This window comes from Micropterus salmoides, unplaced genomic scaffold, assembly GCF_014851395.1.
Source record: "Micropterus salmoides isolate LMB-PRFRI ecotype aquatic unplaced genomic scaffold, ASM1485139v1 Ms_hic_scaffold_4, whole genome shotgun sequence".
Classification (NCBI taxonomy): Eukaryota; Metazoa; Chordata; class Actinopteri; order Centrarchiformes; family Centrarchidae; genus Micropterus; species Micropterus salmoides.
In genome coordinates, this window is record NW_024043372.1 from 24501581 (window position 1) to 24522281 (window position 20701).

At 41.9% G+C, this 20701-nt stretch overlaps 1 protein-coding gene across 2 annotated transcripts; it reads right to left on the reverse strand.

The window, feature by feature from the left end:
• Positions 1–988: 988 nt before the first annotated feature.
• Positions 989–20428, reverse strand: LOC119886960 (arf-GAP with GTPase, ANK repeat and PH domain-containing protein 1-like). Of its 2 annotated transcripts, XM_038697972.1 has the most exons (20): positions 19125–20428; positions 17325–18576; positions 12215–12273; positions 11967–12054; positions 11611–11696; positions 11339–11480; positions 11120–11254; positions 10880–11001; positions 10512–10673; positions 9850–9933; positions 9471–9575; positions 9211–9370; positions 8459–8587; positions 8228–8365; positions 7963–8022; positions 7466–7617; positions 5620–5710; positions 3949–4171; positions 3451–3754; positions 989–2989 (listed from the first exon to the last, which is right to left on the reverse strand). In XM_038697972.1, exons 2-20 carry the CDS (start codon positions 18490–18492, stop codon positions 2720–2722), a joined length of 3678 nt encoding a protein of 1225 aa, XP_038553900.1. In that variant the 5' UTR covers positions 18493–18576; positions 19125–20428; the 3' UTR covers positions 989–2719. The 2 variants fall into 2 exon arrangements, with proteins under 2 accessions (XP_038553900.1, XP_038553901.1); XM_038697973.1 differs by lacking the exon at positions 7963–8022.
• Positions 20429–20701: the final 273 nt, after the last annotated feature.

The window sequence follows — 20701 nt, forward strand, 5'->3', positions numbered from 1 at the left end:
CTGATGTTTATTAGTCATATATGAGGGCACAGGAGAAGGATGCAAAGGCTTGTAGGCTACTCCAGATTGGGTTTGCACCTTCCATACACACAAATTCTGGCCTGATGAAGATATTTTTGTGAAATGTGATTTAAAACTTTTAAGGTTAACATCATTATTAAACAGCATCGATCAAATTTCAAGTCAGATATGTTGACTTCATTTCCTCTTACCTCCTTTAGTCCACTCTAAATGGGTCATATGTTAGCAAGCAAACGTTAGTTTTGTCACTTGGTACAGTTTGCCAATAATCTCTATGTAAGAACTAGTTTGTGTGATGGAATCTGTTTTAATTGAACTCGTTTAACACTACTAGGCTGAGTTTATAACTGCAGCTGGTGCTTCTGGCTTTTGGTCTTCTGAGTTATCAAGAAAACAATTCCGGTCTTATTATGAACAATCTTGTTGCTGCTGATGAGCTTTGCCTCCATTTTCGGTGTATTTTTGGTACATTGAGCTTTATAAACTAAATGCCACTGAGAACATTCTGTTTGGAAATGTATATAGCACACTAGGAAAAAGGAAATAGAATTGAGGTTTGGGGTTAACTGTTACCTTTATGATATAGGCTATACCTTATATATTTGATATTTCAGTGTAGCTCCTGAACACCAACATCTACAAATCTCAAACATTCCCATATTGGCACCAATTCTTGAATTATTATTGTGTTTGTTATGTCACGTTTGTCTGTATATGTGAAAAACACCTTTCTGCAGTGAATCTGTGAAATTGAAACCATCTTGGCAAAAGGTATAAAAACCGAGTCCATGACTTCAACCTAGAAAGAAATAGGTCAAAGCCAGTAGGGGCCTTTAACAAGAACTGGTTTGATCCAGAAGATATCAGCTGGGCGAGTGTTAAGTGATGGCCACTGGCTGATGGCTCCACCTGTCCAGAAAACAGCTCTCAGCTAGGTTTGTATATATATATATATATATGATGATGTTCCTGTGTGCTGACGTCTCCCTCACCCTCTTTAACAGTTGTTGTTCATTTTGACACAGCTGGAAATTAAAAAAATTAACTCAGCTTGCATTTAGAAATAAGGTCTGTGATGAGCCCAGACACAGAAGAAAAACACACACTAGTCTGAACAAAACAAACACAGCTTGGGCAGTAGCCTTAGTGTATTGATAATGAATGCTCTATGAATCATTGCATGAGTAAAAAAATACAAATGGAGAGAGATGCTTACATCACAGACATGTACACTCAGCGGAGTCTTCAGATTAACACAAAAATACATACAGTACTGTTTTTATGCCTCTTTTTTTTTAAATTTTAAACTGAGCAACATTCTTCTATTTTATGTGGATTTTCATACACTTACAAATATTATCATAGTCATTTGAAGGCCCAGTTTTATAGGTCATAACCTTTGCCATGTTTGAATCTATTAAACCATACTTTAAAGTTCTATTAGTCACAGCAGGAATAATAACAGTTAATTAAAGATAAAACACCCCGACAGGCCGCCGAAACGGTATAATCTGGAAAACACATATTAGTGCTTGAAACAATTAACTCAAACCATTGGTTTTTGTATACATTCAATCAAAATGAAGGCATTTCACTTGTTCCTTTACACGTCTAGTATTACACTCGCTTTGATAATGAGCTGCTGCTGGAGTCATAATGTGCACATCATGTATATGTCACACACAGTGATACAAATTTAACATAGAAATCTCAGTCTAGGATGTCAAAGAGTTAATCAGGTGGTTATTAAAGGAAACAACAAACCAAGACGCTGTACAGGAAATCTCTGAACAGCCATGAGTAACCCTTTGAGTTTTATACACACAACCATAACTGTACAAATCATACAATAACAATCTCGAAAATGAAGCACTTTTAAATTTTTAGAATTACAATATTTTATCAATTTCTATACAGTTATTTTGATTATCTGTAAAACAGCCCCTCCTTTTTCAGCCACTGTAAAGTTTTTTGTTTTTGTTTTTAAACTTACACAAAATTACTATTTATGCACTGAATGACCGGCTGTGTTGAATGTAACTCAGGATATGCACTGTGAATTTAAAACTGACATTCGCTGTCAATAAAGATAAGAAGGGTGGATGTGTTTAGTGTTGAAATTTCAAGCAGATAGAGACAGGCTTGAAAAACAGAGATGTCCATCTATGAAGTCATAAACGTATTGCGTTTTGTTTTACTCCTGGGAACTAGATGCTCAGATAAGCAGTTGCTGCCAAAGGTGAATTTCCATTCTGAATTGAGTGGAGAATAAATACTGACTGCGCGATGAAATATGAATCATACCAGCTGGTATACAGTGCAATACATTCCTATTGAATCTGTTATCTTTTATCCTACCCTCTACGTAGAAAGTGTAGTCAGGAAAATTTCTTTTTTTTTGTTTTGGTTAAATCATTCTAGCAGACTGAATGTGCCTGTGTGATTACAAGCATGTGTTTTCCTCCCTGACAAACACACACACCCCTTAAAACCTCAGCGAGTGCAACATCTGGCAACATTTTCATCAGTCCTGCTGGCCAGTGTGAGTGACACCATGATGGCAAAGCGACAATCACACACACACACACACACACACACACACACACACACACACACACACACACACACACACACACACACACACACACACACACACACACACACACACACACACACACTTCACCACACCACATTTCGATTATGACACTGCTCTTCTAGAGGTGCTGTAACTCAAGCTGGTGCCGCCGCTCTTGTGCGAGATCTTGAGTGTCGTGGCAACTGTCAGGCTGGGCGTCATGGCAACAGAAAAGCTGGATGTCACGGCTGCTGCGAAGCCGGCTGTCGTGACTGGTTCATTTGGGCATCCGTACTGGAGCAAGATGTCGACGCACTCCTGGCTGCCGGCGCTGCGAGCCAGAACCAGCGCTGTCTGCCCCTGAGTGTCCCGGGATCGAACATCACAGCCATACTGAAAGGAATCACAGAAGATAATAAACTGTATTAGATTACGTAATGACCCCATATACCACATTTTAAGGACATTTTATCAAGTGGAATAAATTGCAACTTAGACCTGACAGGACTGTCTTAAATTATTCCAACAAGGCATGACTCAGTGAGCTTCACTGCCTTTTACACAAACACATCACCTTGAGTGGTCTGCTGAGTCATCCGTTTTTTTTGCTGAAGGGATCACTTAGAGTTTCTTGAAGGGGAATGTTGATTATTTTGCCAGTTTTGCATAAGTCAACATGATGGTTTGCTTTGATGCACTAACAAGACATTTTAAATCATTTCACATCTCGTCAACACTGCACCTTCACTGTAACGTCTCTATTCCTATGCATTGCACTTCTTTGGTGATATGAGTCAGATCATCCATACAAAGGTTTTTCTTGATTCCTATAACAGAGAGGGAGGGAAACACACCCAAACAAGGAGCTGCGTCATCACCACATCGGCTTGCTGGCAGGCGGCGTGCAGGGCAGAGCCCGGCAGCCGCAGCGCCAAGAGCGACCTGGAGGAGAGCGACAGGCTGAGAGGGGCATTAATGTCCTCCTTAGTGCAGTGGGCCAAAAGGAGCAGCAGCTTGGGGAGGTTGTGCTCCATCACTGCCAAGAGAAGACGCCCAGATAGCGTGATGTCTGGGCCCTCGCCAGGTGTGGGAGGAGGCAACGGCGCCACAAACAGTTTTTGCTCATATTTGGCCCTGATCCATGACTCCCGTTCCTCACTGAACAAGCACAGAAAGCAAAGAGAAATTATGAATATTCAGTGAAACACATTTACAGCTTCTTGTCTTTCTACTGAAACTTGTATGCAGCTCATACCTACATAGTGTAAAGAATTTAACTAAGGTGCCCTATGTCACATCAATAATGTTACATCCCATAATATTCTTGTCTTATTTTGACCAGACGTCTTTACCGTGTAGCATCAGGCGCTGGTTTACGGCGGCCCAGAGTGCGCGCCTCCCATATACTGTTGACCATGTGGTTGCCGATTGCGCTGAGAACCAGTGTGAGCTCTCGCGGCAGATCATCAAGGTCCAGCGAGCGAACACGGGACAGGTGGGTCCCCAGGTTTCTGTGGATCCCTGAACACTCAATGCATATGAGAGCGCCCAGGTTCAGACTGGCCCAGGTTGGATCTTGGAGAAGAAGGGTACACACAACATATTGCTGGAATATTAATCATTTGATCTATTTTTGTTTGGTTTAGTGATCAAGAACCTGATTTAAAGTGGTCATATTAGGCTCATTTTCAGGTTCAAAGTCTTATTTAGTGTTTGTACCAGAACAGGTTTACATGGTTTAATTTTCAAAAAACACCATATTTTTTGTCATACTGCACATTCCTGCAGCTCCTCTTTTCACCCTGTGTGTTGAAGGCTTCGTTTTAGCTATGGAGTGATAAATCTTGTCTCTAAATGATCCTTGTTGGGAGCTGCGCATGCGCAGTTCCTATTAAAGGACTACTAGCCAATCAGAAGCAGAGAAGGGCAGGTCAGCGAGAAGCCCATAAAGAACTTCAATTAAGCTGTAGGCTACGTGTTGCCTACCAGCTTGGCAACATAGACTGGAGCAAGAGTTTCAGAGTGGTGAGTTATTAATCTGTAACAAAAGTATCTTTCATTCATAAAGTTTTAACTGAGCTCTGTTTCTACATCACAGTAACAACTTTATGTCTATTAACTGCCTGGAGGGTAGCTAGTGTTTGGGGGCGTGTCGGATTAGCAGCTTGGTGAGCGTTATATGAGGCACATCCCTGTGACGACATAGGGATGAAAGGGAAGCGGCTGGACTATAAAAGAGCTGTTTTCAAGCTGTTCAGAGCAGGGTTTTCTGTGGGAGATGGGAACTCCCTTTGGGCTGGACTTTGGGCTTTTTCACTTTGCAAACCTATTACATGCACAAAAAGGTATATAACTCAATAAATCAGAGGGAAAAGGCCCAAAAGCATAATACCACCTCTTTAAATTATAGGGTTATAAATGAACTACATGGACTACATTTCTAAAAACTAAGGGTCATCATTAATATGCTTGGATCCCCATTGCTTCTGTTGGACTCAAATCGAACGTTAAAATGTTTGTACTCCTTCCTATTGGTTAATTTACATTGCAATTAACATTGAAGGAATTTGTTTGGCAGATATTTTTACGGAAGTAAAAAAGTTATTTCAAGGACTGGATGACGACACAATTCAGATTCAGCACAGCACTTAGGTAATGAGTTCTAAATGAGTACGTTTCTTCAGCTTCAAAATGTCAAAAGCATTTCCATATGACATTTCAATGCTCAAAACCATTTTCCACAGTGGACGATGGGCTTCAAGCGCCCTACAAAGGATTTTCGCCGCATTCTTCACTGATTCTCACCCCTCCTAAAAAGGTAGCCAACAGTGGTATGGACAGCTTGGTAGTTGATGATTCTTATATCAACATCCCAGACACTGAAAAAAAATAAAATAAGCAAAGACCAAATAATAGAGGTGCTTGGGAGGTGCTTGAAAGATGAGATGGGTAATGGGTACCAAATCAGACCCACATATGAACACGCACAAGGAAGAGAAAAGCTTTTAATGTGTGTCACTAACTTGGAGCATCACAGTCTACACAAAAGTTGTTGCCCTTTGCGTTGCGGATCGCCTGCAGAGCCACTGCTTCACTCTGGCTGTTCCTGCGAGCCTGTGGAGGTTAAAATGAAAGAAACACACCAGTAAAATAACCCTGTGCGATATTAGCTCTGCTAGCTGCTCTCATTACTAATAATTATGATTATTAAGTTTCAAAACTGTGTGAAAAGTGAAAAGGTTGTGGTAGTAGGCTATAGTCATTTTTATGACCATTAAAAGCTGTAAAATTATTGGTTTTAGCCTCCTAGGACACACAATTCTCATAACACTAATAATGACATGCATCAAGGGATTCAAGTAATTATTCAGAATCATTACATTAGTGACAATTGTGATTTTTGGAGATGATTGAATTTATTCCACACCAGGACACACTCCCCACTCAAGAACAGAAACCAGCACAGGCCATTAGTGGACAGGACCACATGCTGTTCTTTTGGTAATAGCCAATATAATTAGCCCTCATCCCCTTTAAATCAGCGGCAGTTTCCTAATAGGTTGAGAAGAAAGTCTAGGCCAGCTTCTCCTAAGAGTCCTCCTAAAACTGCGCCAGGAGTCCCAAGGTGCAAATACACAGCACACAAATATGATTAAACAGTCCTCCAAATGTACCTCTAAGGGCAGACATTTAAATTTGAATTTACGTAGTATAATACAATAAATGTAGTAATGACTGTTTCCACAATTACTATCTGTTGCCTATATTTTGCTTGCTAAAAAATAAGGTTATATATATGTACGGTTGCCTTCCAGTAGTCATACTTGGATACATTTACTTGTAAAACACTTCTGCTACAAAACTTTAAGTAAAGACTAAAAGATTGGTTTTGATTGTCAATAGAAAACTGTGTTTGGAAAAATGCTTAAATCTTTGATGGGGCTCAGGCCGCCTCCTGCAGCCACTTCCTGTACTCTCTGCTATACAAATGATTTCACTGTAACATATTCAACAAAAGCCTAAAGAATTGTTCTACAGACTTGCAGTAAGAGATGATGTACCAGTATTGCCCTACACCCCCTGATCTGCATAAACACAACCTCAGGTGCATTATTCTGCCCTCCTCAATGCAGGTACATTTGGGGCCACATAATACTAACAATAATGGCACTGCAGCTGCATTTGAGCCTCTGCTTGCGTTTCATGGATGAAAATAGAGGCTGCAATGTTTTCCAGGAGTAACTGAGAGAACATTATGTCATAATATTCATAATATTTTGTCATTTGTCAATGCAATTATCGCTGTAGAGGGGCACATAACAGAATTGCTTCACACATGTGGAGAGAATATGCTTGGAAGATACAGACAGCAGTATTTTATTACCTCAAATAGATATGCTAAATGGTCATCTTCTACGTGTTTGAGGGAATGTGAAGAAATCTTTAAAGACTTCAACCACATATTTTAATCATTTTTTATTAGGTGTAATGCCTCATGAAATAACGGACACAAAATAATAATATAATGGAAACAATCTATTATAAAATCTAAGGCAATATTATTTTGAAACAAGACGCTAAATCCTAATCAGCTTGGCTACACACAGTGAAATCATGGAGGCCATGGATGAACTGAATGTGTACAAGTACAATCAGAGGAGCGGAGGTGTAATAATATTTCTATTTTTCCTTTTCTTTTAATTTTCTTGTTGTACTCCATCACAAACGTTTTCTTTTTATGACTAGAGTTCTCACTATTACAGCAACAACAGTTAAAACGTGATGAAATGGCGGTTCCAAGCCCACTATGGACATAATTAATGAAGTGTATGCATTCTCTATAGAGAGTGCACTTTTGTTCATTCTTGCCTTGTTTTTGCTGCTCTCACACAGCTGCAAGCTGGCCAGGATCTGGCTCTCAATGGCTTGGACCCAGGAGTCTCTCTCCTCCACACTCTGCGCTTCAAAGTGCCATGTCTGGCCAGTGCTCGACACAATGAGGAAGTCAAAGTTATCCTCATCTGACACAGAAAAACACGAACACAGCAGAGAATTTTCATCATATATTATTCTGCCCTTTAAGGAACTTCTAGTAGTCACACGTAGACATATCATCAATAGTTTGTTAACATTAAGAGCTAAAAAGTTTCAGTTTGCATGCATCAGTGCAGGTAAGCATCCATGTCTGACTACTGTTAGGCATAAGCAAGTCATTTTATGTTTATAACCAAAAATTTGTCCTACATGCTAAATTACATGTAGTTAAACTGTTGTAATTTAGCCTGATACGAATGTCCTTCTCTAGACTAACGTGTGCAGAGGGTCAGTAAGAGTTTGAGAGATGCAACACGACAGATCAACATTACCTGTCTTGCTTACGTTTCTTAAGCTACCAAAGCTTTTAAGTTTCCACATTTTGCGCTTGGCTGCATGAGAAGACAAAAAATGTCCCAGAAAAGACAACAAGACAAAGATAGGAAATAATAAATGTTACGGCTATTGATCATATTTAATGTAAAGTTATCAGTTATTACTTTTTAATAATTAACATCATATCAAAATGGTCAGAGTATGATTGTTGTTTTTATTGCTATGGTGAATATGAAAACACGTGGAGTTCTTAGCGCTTACCATCAGCGTGGCCAATGGTTGCCTCTCCTTTCTGGTTTACGCTCTTCTTTCTGCGATGCTTCTTCCTGTCTGTAACTGGGGAGGAGGAGCCCACGTCTTTGGTGGAGGAGGAGCTGGACACCCCCTCAACTGCAGAGTCTGGGAACAAGATCACACAAGAACATACCAAATTAAATGTATCTGGTATCTGGACACTAAATATATTCACAAATGAAAGGGCACATCGCTCACCAACACTTTGTGCGTGGTTAGATAGTGTAGAGGGACATCGCTGCATGCCTCTGTTACCCCTCAGGAACAGTGCACCACCCAGCCCTTCCATTTCCTCCACTTGCAGGAAGCTGCTGGCGCTTACAGGGACTAAAGAGATAATAACCAGCATGCACTTAATAATAGAGTAATGTAGACAAACATAAATGTAAACCAGGGCTACTGAAATTAAAAAATACATTACTGATTCAGCATACCAGAGAAAATAAATGATAGAGAATATGAGTCCTCAAGTCTTTCACATACTCTTGTGATACTTGTAAAATCCCTTATGATGCCATTTTGTTCTTTTCCAAAAATTTTACATTCCCTTGCAGTTTTTCCCCCTTTCTGGTACAGAGGATTGACCCCACTTCACAAAAACAAAAAATCTTAAAATTCCTACCTTCTCGCCCTTGTGTCATTGTTTCTATTTTTAACATTCCTACTCATTCCTATTCAGGATCATTAGGTCCTACATTTTAACCAACTCACACGTACCACTACTCCACAATGAAAAGGACCAGAGCTATGAAATATCTTCAGTTTAAGGCAGTGCATTGCCATTTTTATATGCACACTCTAATGCTATAATTCCTCCGATAGATAGGAAACACTACTTAGATTGTGTTTTTGTCATTGTTTCCTGTTTATTCACAGATTTGGGTAACTTAATTAATTGCTTTCTATTCTTCTTTTCTAGCCATGTACAGTAAGTAAAGTTATGTTTTGACCTGGGCTGACACCCTCAGGTCCTGGCACATCTTTAACCCGTCCGTTGAGCCCGACTGGAAGGCCGCAGGTGGGTACAGCACGAGGTGGCCGCTTTCCTGGCACCTTCACTGTCACTCGCAGCAGGTCCATCTCTTTCCCGGGGGCATTCAGCATGTACTCCTGCCAAGCCAAACATCAGGCATTACTATCAACCACTAAGCCTTAGTGGTGCTTTCAGCAGCATAATGCTTCAGAGCGCTCCGTCAACACGCTGACTCACATTGACACTGGAGTGATAGGACAGTATGCCGTCATTGGACAGCGTGACATACTTCTTCTTCCACTCTTTGTTGAGCGAGTTCCCGCTGCGCTTCAGCAAGATGCCCTGTTGGAGGTGGCAAAACCGAAAGAGTGAGAATTTATTGCCAAAAGTCTTGTGCGTTCATCTCGCACTCTTCGGCAGCATGATGACTGCAGGCAGCCAAAAACACCCACTGTCCTATTCATCAGGCCAATATGGCAGATCACAACACTTCAGCACTCCACATGATGAAACTGCACACGTCTGATTTCAAGTGAGTGCTGATGTGATGTCCTCTGCAGAGGGCCATTAGATACATCATATTTGTTTCTGCATCAAGTGCAAATGTGTGTCCTACCTGTTTGATGGGAATGGAGCGCCCACTGCCCAGATCGCCCTTAGAGTCTGCACTCCTTCTGTTTGAGTCACTGCCTCGCCGGCCCTAAACAAAAGGACAGTAAAACTGCATCAGAGGCAAGAATGGGGTAATTGGTTAAAAATATAATTTAGGAGTCATGAAGTATCGAAGTGCTCCTTAAAAATTACTATTCATTTCATTCCAAATGGGAATGGAGTTGCTGCTGACCACATCTATAGAAATTAGTTTATTATCAGTGCCATACTGCCTTACATTAAAGCTGCACTAAGTAATAGTATCTACAAACTATGCAGAGTGACAAGTTGCGTCTTTTATCATCTCAAAACAAAACATGAAAAATGTTTTAGAAGGCAGCCTATCACGGTGCTGTGTGCTGTTGACACTGGTTATCCCACCCAAACCCCACTCTATGGTCCCTGTAAGCAAACTGCTCACTACGATCTAAATGATTTGACAAAGTTTTGTATATGTAGGTGAAACGGAATTGCCAATAAATTGTATGAAACAGTAAAATGTAGTATCCTGACTATTCTGCTAACGAGGATGTTCTTCCACTGGACCTTGGTATGTCCTGACAAATGTTCCCATTTTCAGCACGACTGTTTGGGCCCCTGGAAAAAAAACACTTGACCAGTATGTACCGCAAATCGGGAGGTGCGTCTCCGGGTGGCACTGCGGACTGACCCAGGCGTGGCACTATCCTGTTTTTCCCCTCTCGCTGTCTTGCCGATCTCTTTGTGGCTGATCACAGGCGTGGAGGGAAGGGATGAGGAGTAATCACTGCTTTGACCACCGTTACTAGCCTAAAGCGAGGAAAAGAACCAGGGCAGGAGGGGATGGGTAGGGACGATGATGTGACAATTGAGCAGATAAGGGAGATAGTTGAGTTTGTTCCAACAACATGCTTATAGCCTTTAAAACTGACAGCAAGCCCAAAATATACAAAAAACTTAGTAAGAAAGGGTACGCGTAAATGGTGCACCATTTTTTCAGTGTGGAATAGTTTCACCTGTCCTGGAAAGATGCCCGACACTGGGGTGGAGCCTCCAGAGTGACTGGGAGAGTTAGGGAGAGATTTGCAGGACGCCAGTAGAGCAGCTTGCTTCTTGGCTGCCATGATCTTCTGAGCAGCTGTGGAACAATAAAACTAAGCATTAGCCCTAAAAAATACACACGTGACCTTCTTATTCATGCATCTTCTGTGGCAGAATCCTCGATGCTCTGGTCTGGCTTCTGGAGGGACACGTACCATCAGTGAAGACTCTGTTCACATTGAGGCCGTACGTCGCACAGGTTTCATAATAAGTGCAGCGCCGCACGTCTGAGCAGAGCTGTCTGGCTCTGGCGTCGTCGATTACTCTGGGGTTGGTGCTGCTGATCTTGTCTAGAAAAAGCAGAAAACACAAAGATAACATAACACCTCTGCAAGCATTTGACTGAAAGCCCGTGTTGTGTGCGAGTGTCTGACCTTGAGTGCCGACTACTATGAAAGGTATCTCAGAAATAGGCCGGTGGACAGCGAGCTGGTGGTAGATTTTGTAAACTTCCTGGAAGCTGGCCTCATTTTCCAAACTGAAGACCAAGATAACTGCATCCACCCAACTTGCAAACTGAGGAGAAGGGAGGAAGAGAAGAGTAGTACTCGGAACTTCACAGGAGCAGGCTGATAGTGAGGCCAAAATTATGACATGTGTAGTTAGTTGTCCATATTTACCAAGTTCAATCAGTTCCCAAACCCACCTGAGCACCTGGGAGTTCTGTCTCCTCTCTGATTATCAACAGGTGGCTCTGTCCATCAACCAGGACATCCTTAATGTACTGGCGCCCTGAAAATACACAGTAGGAATAAACCAGAGTTGTTATTGTCCTTTTTACCACAGCAGATATTTAGACTTGTTATTGCAGGAAAGGCACATGAATAATTCATAACATTAACAGCGTGCCCTGGCCCCGGTCCTGGATCATCTAAATATAATGCAGCCAGCATTCATGTTATTATTTACACCTATGTATGGGAAGTAGAAAAATTCATTGTGACAAAGCTCTAGTGTCAGAAAAACACACAAAGGTTGTAGATGAGGACATGTAAAACCGACCCTCAGAGTTCTCCAGCTGCAGGTAACTTCCTGTCAAGTGTCTATGGACCAGAGCAGACTTCCCGCTGCACAAACCTCCCAAAACACCCTGCAGAGCACACACACACGCGCACGCGCACACATACACACACACACACACACACACACACACACACACACACACATACACACACACACACATACAGAAAATATTAATTTGGTTTTAAATGACACTCCCATGTTTGTAAAAGCTATGTCTCAATACTTACCAAGTGAAGTTCTTGTATAGTTTGGCTCATGGTCCATTCTTGACTACTGGTGCATACAGCTGAAGAAAACAAAATGAAGGGGAGAGGAATGTAAATAAGCTCAGTACTGTAATAATTTTATGTATTTGTAACTTGCTGCATAATAAGATGTAAGATACAGGATAAATAGTGCAGACAATTTTGGAGTTTCTGGAAGCTGTAACATTTGGGGTTTGCCCTGCTTCCAGCCTTTTTGCTAAGCTAGGCTGAAAAACTATCTCCATCCATTTCTGTACTGGAGAGACAAATATCCTCAGCCTTCTCATCTGACTCTGAGCGAGACATCTAAGTATTTTTAAAAATGTCATACTGCTATAAGAGGAACAGGAAACAATAGAGAAAACACCTTTTTAATAACTTCAAAACTGCTCTTTTTAAATTGTCAAATTGCCCAATCCGTACCTATCTATTCCGGTTTGAGTCTCACAAATGCTGTTGTGTTTTACACTTCAGGGCCACCACACTTGAGGCCTGAATCTGGGCCAGAATGACTCAATGTTTTAATACTGACTGATTATAGCAGGATTTTGGTTACTTTTGAGTTATTTGAGCCCGTTCTCATCTCAGAGCGTCCAATACCGAGGTACCCTTTAGCGTCTGTGCGAGGTGCTCTGGGGCGTCTCGTACAGCTAGGTAGCTAGCTAGCTACATTTGTGTTGAAGGTGTTGACAGCCCCCCGAAGCCCGCTACCCTTACCATAACCGTCAGAAATGTGACTTCATGCATGTCAATCAGCTAATCCTACAGCTGTGCACATCGGCCGTGCTAGCAGGTATGGGTTAGCCTCCTTCATGTTGCTGCGACGTAGCAAACTGTGGCGTTTCATACGGACGCTGAAGGGTACCTTTAGCTTAAAATAAAGCGTTGGTAATGACGCACTTAGATGAGAACGGGTTGGTTATTTATCTTTATTTTGTGTCGGACAATGGCTCTCTTAGAAATGCTAGAAGATAACTTCTGTCAAGTGACTCATCCAGTTACAGAGCATTCAATTTAGGTTGAGGCAAATAGCATCTCCAAAGATGCGCGGGGTCATACATGGTCGCGGGGGACTAGAGACAATCCCAGCTGACATCGGGGTACACCCTGCACCAGTCCATCACAGGGCCACACATAGACAAACAACCAGTCATACCTAAGGACATATCTTTTGACGGTAGGAAGAAGGCGGAGCACCCGGAGAGAACCCACGCAGACATGGGGAGAAAATGCAAACTCCACACAGAAAGGCCGGGACGACCGGGGTTCGAACCCACGACCTTGTTGGTCCGGGCCGTCTGAGAAAAGTGTAAGTGTCTAACATAAATAAACTCCTGAAAAGATCCCACATCTTCGTAGCTTCAATTTGACATTACTAAGATGATCCATTACCATTTCATGAATGTTTAAAAACTTAAGTAGACCTGTGTTTGTGTTGGGTTTCTGGCTTTGATTTTACTGATAAGGACATCCACTTGGCAGCGAAAACATCATGACAGAGTGTTAATATTAAAAACCTACATTATGTTCCAAGTGTCACAATGATAAAAAGTTGTGAAGATTATGGCCAAATAAATCTACTTCATTGCTTAACTGTGATCATAATGATTCCCCAGCTGTGCGGGGTTTTTGTGTGGCGGTGGGTAATGCTTTATTGGATTTGGAGCTGATAAACTAAAATAAGGCTAAATTGTATGACAGAAATTCATAAAGATGGTGCCGACAGCAAGGTCACGGTGTGCGAGTTACAGCACAACAATAACTGATACAATATAGTCTTAGTTTTATTACTCCGTAGCTCACTCTCTAATTTAATTCTGAGCGCATGGATATATTTCTGTTCCACACTCTACAGAAAATATAAATCACAAGTCACTTGCTCTCTCATATTCATATTTAACCATAAAGGTTTTCTTGAAAGAAATTAAATGATTCACCCAGTACATTATGATAAAATACCTCCAGAAGTTTCAAGGATTGGGGCGACAAATATCTGAAATATCTTAAATAAAGGAGGTACAGTGTGCTGGTGTCAAGAAAACGACAATTGGACAAGCTGATGTCCTATATGAAATGGATTACAATACGTTCACTATTTTAAAGGTCTAAGTCCTACTTTTAAAGGTTTGCTGAATATATCTTTGTAGTGAGGTTGCGCTTAACATTCTGGTTGGAGTGCATTAGCTTTAACATCAGCACTTACAGCAAAGGTGCCTCTGTGAATGGGCATTCAATAAAACATAGACACACACACAGCCATGAAGCCCACATGGATCTGGAGAGGCTGAACAGAGAAAGACAAATGAAAGAAATAACAGCCAGTGTGGACAAGCACACGCACGCACACACACAGACACACACACACACACACACACTTTCTGGACAACGACACAGCTACTATTTGCACACACACTCTAGAGCTGTCGGGTCACGTTGTGTTCGGGCGGAGCCACGCCGTCGGCCCGCTCTCTGGGGACACATGTTCTAAGTTTAAACCCCCTCATCCCCATCTTTGGGCAATCCCCCACGCCCCCTCACTTCCCTCCATCAACAGCGTCACACCATAGACCAAATAGCATCTCTCACGGCTTGCTGTTGCCATGGCAACTCCATTTTCCAGAAGCCTCCAGTCTGGGTCTATATACAATAAATGGTCTCTCATGGATATAGCGACGTGTGTGTGTGAGAGGCACAGAGACGTGATGTCCACCTGTGCACATATATAAACAGAAAATATGCCGTGTGTGTCTCTCACATTTTGACAATACTGAGCAATATTTTATTAATTAAATTTTTATCAATAATGTGCTGAAACGATTACTAAGTTGTTGACTATGCTGCTCACAAACACTTAAAAGACAATACTGCATCAACAACGAATGAATAGGCCCCATTTGAAGGCTGATTAAATCCATGCACAGAGCAGGAAGTAGCAGGTTCCTTCTCCCCTCACTCCTCCGATGAACACCACAGCTCTGTGTATCCCCAACCTTAATTATTCATGTCCCACTTACTACTGACAAATTATTCAGAGCTTACTCCAAAACCACACTCTCTGTCAAAGATTCTCTTTAGAATATAAATAAAGATTAAAGATTGATAAAGTTGCATCATTTGCTTTATTTCACATCTGAATATTTCATGAAGTGTTTTCATAGTTTTTGACAAGACTGAACTAATTTCTGTTTGTTTGGGTGTCAGGTTTAGGATGATTTCCTCAAAACAGAGATCCAAAACATTGTGTCAAAGTACGGAGGCGGATCATAACATTGTATCCCTTTTAATTACTAATAATAATGAACAAACAGTACAAAATTTTAAAACTTCTTCTGCAACATTAATACAGTAAAAATCAGTTTCAGTTAGTTGTATGTTTGTCATATTTTTTATCTTTGCAACAGGGTTTATTTGCAGATAAATAATATTCAATTCCCTTCTATATAAAAATAAACTTGCCTTCTCTAAAGGACCTTTGGAGGACTTAGGATCTTCAGAAAGGAACATGATAAACTTGACATTTAGATACATTCTTAATGTAAATCTAGTGATGATCGTAGGGCAACAATCGCAACAATTATGATCCTTACCAGTTAATGTGACGATTCAAGTAATTTATTGTTTGTTCTATGAAATGTCAGAAAATAGTCAAACATGCCCACAATTTCCTAAAATCCAACATCTCCAAAGAGATTATCTTGTCCGAACACCAGTTCAAAACACCAAAACACTGACAACTATCACATGAGACAAAGGCAACCAGCAAATCCATCAAAATGTTTGAGAAGCTATGAACAAAGAATGTTATGGGGGAAAAAATGACCAAAAGATTAATTAATTATTAAAATAGTCTAATCGAATGATCAACTAATTGTTTCAGCTCTACGTCATTAATAAATCTGAGTTATGGCTTACCCTTTAGTGCCATGATGGAGTGAAATCTGACTATTAACGGGATGAATGTCATGTAACTGTTGCAAACATGCGGCTTTTAACAACTTAACCTGCCATACTAATAACTCAGATGTCATTTTGTCTTGAAAGTCTGCTGTTCCCTTCTGCAGCTCACATGGAAGATCCTCATATTTGTTTCTATAGGCCTGCGTGATATTTGAAAAGAAGCACTTCATTAATGGATATGATATATTTTCACCAGATGGTGAAATGAGATGAGTTATTGCAAGTTATTGTGTTGCCCTAAGAGTGAGTTTCAGATACACTGAAAGCTTGGGGCAGTAATGAACCAGCAGAATTAAAATCCCTCAAAGGCATGAGAGGTTACTAAAGACCTGATCCCAGATCACCTCACCAGCTGGTTGGTCTTCTCACTACCTATCATGACGCCGGTCACCTGTAAAGCTTTTAATTAAAATGTTTATGTATGCATTTCTCTCAAAGCAAAGCAAGTGCATACAGGCAGTGTAAGACATCTCATCTACTTCACCTAAAGAAACTACAACAGTGTGTGCTAACTGAAAATGACTGCAGAAGACACTTTTTTAGTGCTCTGGCTGAATTCAAATCCACTTTGCATGAAAATAAGCAGAATAAATTCACACTGACCTGATAATTGGACATCGCAACTGTGCCTGTATTACAGCAACTATGCCCAAATAAATGAAAGGTTTACTGTTAAGTAAATTAATGAATTAGAATTAGAGCATCACTGGGACTAAGTGGGAGAACATTTGGTTTAGGTCCACCTGACTCCAGAGAGGACAGTGCAAGTAACAATAAATATGTGATCCTGCATAATCACATTAAACAGAATGGTCTTCTTACTTAACTGCTTAAATTTAAGCTTAAGCAAGCACTAGTGGGCGAATTTAAACAATAGATGAGACTGTTTTTTTTGCCACCATCACCAAATTCTTACAGACGAGCAGTTTTCCATCAGAGTTGTATGAATGATGGTTCGTGTCATGTACTGCCCTCTTTATTATGGTTTTCCTCTTTTTTTGTCAAGTATGTGCAGCCCTTTGGGGCTCAAAAACAAAAGTCACAATGTATGAAATCATGTCAGCAGAAATGCTGAGATCAAACATTAAGCCCATCATAAATGTGCAGATACAGGAAATGCATGAGGTGGCCCTACCTTCCTCCTCACTCGAGCCCCTTTCCACAGCTGGGTAGAGGGGAGGTGCGGTGTTGACGCTGGGAGGCGTAGCTGCACTTTTGGTGAAAATGCCGCTAATGAACTTGAGCATCTTTCGGTCACGGGGAGGAGCTCGCTGGATTGTTCCTCCCTGGCCCTCCTTCCCTTTCTTCAGGTCCTCAGAGAGGGAATGTAGGTCGCTGTTATCCAGGGTACGACTCGTGCCTTTTCTTTGAGGCCTGGACACATCGGTGGCAGGAGGTGCAGGGAAGGAAATAGAAACTGTCTTAAACCTCTCTCCCTGAGGACTGTCCCTGGTCATTACGCCTGAAAATCCTCCGCTTATGGGAGCGCCGGGGCGAATGAGTGCGCCCCTGCCGTCGCTGTCGGCCCAGGACGCCCTGTAAGGCCCCAGAGTTGTAGCTGCCATTAAGGGGGACTGGTCCCCAATGCGATTATCCCTTCGATCCAAAGTCTTAGCAGAGTGATACAGACTTGTATTGGTCTCTCTGAGTTCTCTCCAGCATGCAGAGTTGCCTCCTGCATGTGACCTCATCAGGACTTCAGGACGCTGGCTGGCCGGCGGCGGGACGGAAAAAGGGAGGCTGCAGCGTGAACGGCTGTTCAGGTCTGCTCCGTTTTCCCCCTTCAGGAACAGCATGGGGGGCTCTCGGTAGAGCTCCGTCTTAGGGCGCAAGGCTTCTGAGCGAGGCCCCTCCCTGCGCACAGTTCCCTCAGAGGTAGTTCCTCCATACACTCTGACCATTTGCCTGACAGGTGGGTGTACAAAAGAAGTGTCTTTGCTTTTACCAACTGATACAATGTCTTTTTGGTGTCCATGAGTTTCCCTCCTCTCAAGCTTCCCCCAGTTCTCATTGGGGCTGCCATACTTGATCTGCACCTGTTCCACTTCTTCTTCCACCTGTGTGTTTTCTTTTCCCACCACTGGTGTACATACAGGCCTTTCCTCCTTTCCAGGGGCATTGCTCGCCTCTCTCTCCTCCTCCTCTTCCTCCTCCTTCTCCTCCTCTTTCCTAGGGCTCCCTTCCCCCTCTGGAAGAGCCTCCTTCTGGTTCCCTGCTACATCCTCTGGCACTGCCTCAACCTTCACCAGAGTGAGGGAAATGAGGTAGGTGGTACGTCTCTGTGGGTTGCTCGCCTTGCTCATTGGGACAGCAGACCTCAGCACAGTGCTACCTGCTCTCTGACCTAGCCAGACCTGGACACCTCAGTCATGGCAACCAGGACAAGACTTAAGCAGAGGAGACAGAAACTCTTAGATCAAGATCAAATACAAACACTTGAGAAAACCTTGTGTAGCTGACTGTATCTGATATCAGGCCTGTGCACAGAAATCCCAGTTCCCTTTTAATATACAGACATGAGGAGTCAGTGAAGAGGAATGCATCAAATTGCAAATTTCCAGAATATTTTTAAAAGGCTGACCCAGTGGTGAAACAAGTCTAGACTGTTTTTTTAATGCCTCCATTAATCCTCCTCAATGCACACCGCTACTACTGGTCTCTACAGTACCACTGATTCATTCATAATCCTCCCCTCTTCTCTGCTTTGCTTCCCTTCTTAAACTCATTTATTCTGTGCAAATCTGACATGCAGACCCACGGACAGATATGGGGAGACATTTCTTTTTACTGATGCCTCCGATTTCAGCCTGGAATTATGCAACAGCCAATACATTTGCTTGATCCATTTCTTGACTAGGTCTCAAACGAATACTGGTTGAATGATGCTGAATGATACTTACTACAGTATGTGTGTCTTGGCTTGATCATATCATACCTTCATTTTCCCAGAAGAATATCCATTGCACAGTTCCTTGTAGATTTGATATGATGAAGAATTTATCTTGCCATCAGACTGCCATTCATATCAAATGGCACATCAAACAAGGCTAAGAAAAGAGATTCAGCTGATGAGTCCAAGAGAAAAAATAGGTGACAGGGAACAGGGTGCAAAAACATAAAAATGGAAATCATTCACTTGTCACGAAGCGTCTGGCAATAGGAGCCTCCATTCGACAATGTCATGCATAAAATTATGTATGCACGGTGTGAGGGTCACTGGGAGATGCTGAAAAACATCTGTTGTTATGTCTCCAGAAAATTGAAAAAAAAAAATGAAGTAGCCGGATTTACGCAATCCAAGCAGTGCTTCCTTGTGCCTGTATCCCTCCTCTGGAGAGAGCTCCTCTCATTCACCGCATCCTCTCCTCCGAGTGCCTCATCCAATTAGCAAGTCAATAAAATGTGTCTGTGAGGCAGAGGAAGCCCACCAGCTCACCACAGCCCCTCCTCCTTTCCCCCCCTCCTCTTCTCGCTGCCAGAGCTTTACAGCCCCCCGCTAGCCCTCCGTTAGCCTGCCACACAACCTGCTCCAAACTGGATCCAGCTCCAGGGTTTGGGATGACACGCTTGCAGTGAGGTGATGGAGGTAATGGTGGCGGTCCTTGCCCACGCTCATCAGATTTTTATCTGTACCGACACAACAAAAGAGACAGGAGGGAGAAAGAAAAAGCCTCCGCTCTTCTCCTGCCAATGCATCTGCTCTGTCTCCAGCGCTTTCTCTCCCCTCTCCTTTTGCAAAGCATTTTACGGGCTGCTCCTGCTTTCTCTCCCTGCCTCACTGTCTGTCCCCTCTGAGTGACAAAGTGAGGACGCACAGGAGGGTAAAATCTGGATGTCTATGGATCATTGCAATAGGAAATAACAATGTTTAGGAAGGGGAACTGAATTAAGTAGCATGTAATTAAATTACATGGAGAGGATACTAATTTGGGTTTGCAGGTGATGTTGCAGAATTAGTAGATTATAGAGGGGAGGGAAAGGAAAAAATTTGTTTTGAGCACAAATTAGGGGGGGTGGCACCGTTGCCTCTGTCCAACGGTGATAACACGATCCACCTACAAGCACCTCTGAGGCTCCCTAACACGTTGTAAGTAAGTATGTAAGTTGTGTCAGGAGCAGTACACATAAAACAACAACTTGTCAACGTGGTTTTTGTACAAAATTTATAAATGACATATGTTAATTAGCTTAAGAGATGCTGGTATGTGGATTTTCTTTAACCTTTGGACAGAGCCAGGCTAGCGGTTTCCCGTTTCCAGTATTTATGCTAAGCTAATTTACTACTGGCTCCAGCACCATATTTACTGTACATAAAGACATGAGAGTGGTATCAATACTCTCATCTGACTCTGCCTATATTGAAATTTGTAATTATTGATATATTGTTGAAGTGCATATTCCATATACTTACTACCAGCCTTTAAGTTGTAAAGGTCTCAAGTTACACTCTCTGTGAACGTTCACAAACTAACATAACATTCTTTATGTTAGAGAATAATACCAATAAATTTA